This window comes from Centroberyx affinis, unplaced genomic scaffold (genome assembly GCF_046629955.1).
Source record: "Centroberyx affinis isolate AG114_WGS23_722 - 3 ecotype Tasmania unplaced genomic scaffold, CSIRO-AGI_Caff_v1 ptg007407l_1, whole genome shotgun sequence".
Lineage (NCBI taxonomy): Eukaryota > Metazoa > Chordata > Actinopteri > Beryciformes > Berycidae > Centroberyx > Centroberyx affinis.
Window position 1 is genome coordinate 21394 of NW_027283736.1, and position 3607 is coordinate 25000.

Genomic DNA, 3607 nt, shown 5'->3' on the forward strand with positions numbered 1-3607 from the left:
AATTGCTAGCATAGATTCCCATCAATGTTAGATCCAGGAGCTTCTTATAAGAATACAACTGATCTTTAAGATTCAAATCCATTAACAATTTAATCATAGGTTTCAGATTGGAGTTTTAGTTATACAAACATTCCTCGGGGGCAAAGCTCCTCTGGAGGCAGAAATAATCTCATTGGTTGAGCTAAACCTCAGTGGGTGAAAGAACTACAGTTTTTCTGGCTAATAGACTGTTCAACTGAAGCCCAGTGAAAAAGGCAAGGGGTAAGAGAGGAGGTAAGTAATATAATGTAGCCCAGTCATCTAGTCATAAGTTATCTAGATATGCTTAGCTAGCTGCTGACCTTCCAAGATCATGAATGCCATGGTCATGAAGGAATGAATGAAAATCAAGTTCCCATATTCCCATATTCAAGTTCCATAGTTTTTTTTGCCATTCAAATTTGCCAGTTAAAATTGCACTCCAAAGAACTGTGGATCTTTGGATCCATCGAGCTCTGCGTCCAAGAAATGTTTGTGCAGTTAATTGTGTAATCTGCATGTAGGTTGTGTTTTTTAACTTTTAGAAAAACTTTAAAGTTGTAAAGTAGAGTGGGAGTCTATGAAAAATAAGCTAGACATGACACTGACTTGATACTGACTAAAAATATGAGCCAAAACAAACCTTCCCGAAACACAACCTCCCCACCACCTTTCATTTGTTAGCATGGGTTAAACCAAAATGTGCAGTATGTGGGATGGTGCAAGAGATGATTAATTAGAGTATTTATCCAGTGATACAGGCACTATAATAGACAGCACTGCTTGCATCAGACAGAACAGATATGAGAGGGCTGCTCCCTTCTTCACACCCACTACTACTGATAATGCTACTTACATCCCTGTTAATGATACTGCCAACACTACCATTAATACTACTACTACCACTACTGCTACTACGCCCACCCATAACTTTGGTCCCGGCTCCGCAGCCCCCACCCAGTCCGTAGGCCTCCGCTCGGGTCCGACCGACACTTAGATACTGGTCTAACTCATGTCTGTCCACCTCGGACCAGAACTCAGCAGAAGAAGAGCCCAAGTGGCCGGAGGACTCAGGATTAGAAGGGTCTAAGTGCGTTTGGGGAAGGAGGGATGAGGGAGGGATGGAGGAGGACGAACAGGAGGAAGAGTTTTCAGGAGGAGGCGAAAGCTGCCCCAGGTGAGACGGGGTGAAATGGGCGGGGTTATGGGCGCTGCTCCCGTACAACTGGCCGAAGTAGCCCGCAGGAGCGGCGCCAAGGGGCATTTGGTGGGATTTGATTGGCTCAGAGAGGCTGATGGAAGGCTGGGGGTAGGAAGCGGGAGAGGAGGAATCGGGAAGAGGGGGCGGGCACTTGGCGGGACTTCTCAAGGTGATGTGGTGAGCGGAATTCATTCTCGAATCACCGGAACTCACCGAACCCATGCCACCCGAGGTCATCCTAGAATCAACTGAGCTCATTCTGGAATCGATTCCAGAACTGCCACCTGGACTCAAACTGGACCCGATACCGGAACTTAAACTGGCACTGATACTCATCCCTGAACCCTGACTGTGTGCCATTGCACCGTGTATGGAGTTGTGGTGACCGTGGTTGTTGTAGTGATGACTGTTATGGTGGCTGTAGTGCTGGTTGTGATGGTGGAGGTGGTGGTACCCGCTCCAACCCCCCATCCCGGCCTCTTCTTGCATATGTGGGGGGAAAAACACAGACTCCCCACCTCCGTCTTCCAAAACATCCAGAGGGGACATCTCCGGTGTGGGCAGGCCGTAGCTCTCCATCTCCGGATGCCCCGGGTGCTGGAGGTCCCTGAAGTGCCCCAAGGAGGGCAGCAGGTGGTGGGGGTGATGGTGGTGCGGAGGGTGGGCACCCGGTGGTCCGTATGCAGACCCACCAGAATGGCTTTCCGGACCCAAGGGACTGACTCCGTGCCCCAACCCGAGGCCTGGACCCTGAGCCAGGCTGTGGAGCAGCAGCCCCGGTTCGACCCGTTTGAGCTTCTTGGTGGTCTTTTTGCGGCGCGGCCGGTACTTGTAGTTGGGGTGATCCTGGAGGTGCTGGACACGCAGACGCTCTGCTTCCTCCACAAATGGACGCTTGTCTGTAGCGCTCAGGGCCTTCCATGACTGACCTGGGGGACAGGGAGAAGACAAGAGAAGGTTTAGGTTCTAATATCTTCATCAACATCATCTTCATCATCTTTTGGTATTCATGCTTAGGGTCTGGTCTAAAGATAGAAGGAACAAGATAAGTATTAGACACTGTAGTTCATAGGGTATTATCTTCCTCATCATCACCATGGTAATCATCATCATCATCAACATCATCACTACCATGTCACTGTCCCCATCAGGCAGTCGAAACAAAGCTAAAAGAATCATCTTAAATATTTTAGTATAGTTTTTCTACAGAAAGACATTTCAACTAAAAAAACAATCAGTCAATCAATTAATTCATCAATCAAGAGGAAAAAAGAGGGTACACCGTGTATGTCCCTTTTGAAGTTTGCTTAAAAGCAAAAAAACAAAACAAAAAAAACACCCACATACACATACTGACAAATAATAAATCTTAGATCTAATACATAATAATTATTTTGAGACAGCCAAATTTTACGTTTATAAACACAATCAGTTGTTCACTGCCACTGTTGCCCAAGAGCTGAGGACCTCCAACATGGCCGCCAGAGGGTACGTTACGTCACCTGAGAGCGCTGTATTGTTGCTGAGCTTGAAGGAGAGCTTGGAACTCAGTATGGGAGATATTATCGGCTAAATGTAACCCTAAATGTGCGATGTCAGTAGGCGGTGTAGGTGAGTTTAGGTCTGATGTGGTTCTGGGACGCCGGAGCTTCCTGTTGATCCTTTTAGAGGCATCCTGGGTCTATTTTAACCAAACGTCAGTGATGGGAAGAGCTCACTTGATAACCCCAAGGACATACCAGCTCTCATCCAGCCCTCTTTCCTCTAACATCCAAGCTAAGTACTCACCCTAAATAGCACAAAAGGATATTTTACATCACATCCTGTGGACTGGTAAAAATGCTGATTTATGGTGCTTCATAATAGGAACAGCAAAGAACCCCATAGAGCCAGTTCTGAAACGCGTTGAACAGTGTCAAACAGTTTTTTCTGTCTACTTTAATTTGGATCAGCTAATTGATACATGTCTGTACAAGTCTCTGTGTTGTGTAAACCACTGAAACAGACATGATTGCTGCCTATGAGAGCTCGAACACAACTTTATTGTGGAGTCTTAATGTCTTAATGTCACTTGGTCTAAATGCTGATTCCGAGGGCTTTCCAGCAAAAGTTTGTGAAGGAAACGCTGGTGTGAACTGAACACTACATGTGTTTGTACATTGAGTCATTTACAATTTGGGTTATAGTTGGAGACGGCAGTAGTCCAGAGGTTAGAGAGGTATTCTTCTCACCAGAAGGTTGTTATGAATCCCAGCCTTGTTGTAAGAATGTAGGTGGAGACCATAATTAAGAAACACTTTTCTCGCCCTCATTATCTCTCAGTGTGTTGCCCTTGAGCAAGGCAGTTAACCCCAAAATGCTGCTCAGTGGCCAACAGTGGAGCGCTGT

The 3607-nt window shown here is 46.4% G+C and overlaps 1 protein-coding gene across 1 annotated transcript in view; it reads right to left on the reverse strand.

Annotated features, from left to right (window-relative positions):
- Positions 1–654: 654 nt before the first annotated feature.
- Positions 655–3607, reverse strand: part of sox18 (SRY-box transcription factor 18) — a 4968-nt gene continuing 2015 nt past the window's right edge. Inside the window, exon 2 of the mRNA XM_071513692.1 lies at positions 655–2148. Coding sequence (XP_071369793.1) covers positions 764–2148 — 1385 coding nt within the window. The 3' untranslated portion in view covers positions 655–763. The remainder of the gene's footprint in view (positions 2149–3607) is intronic.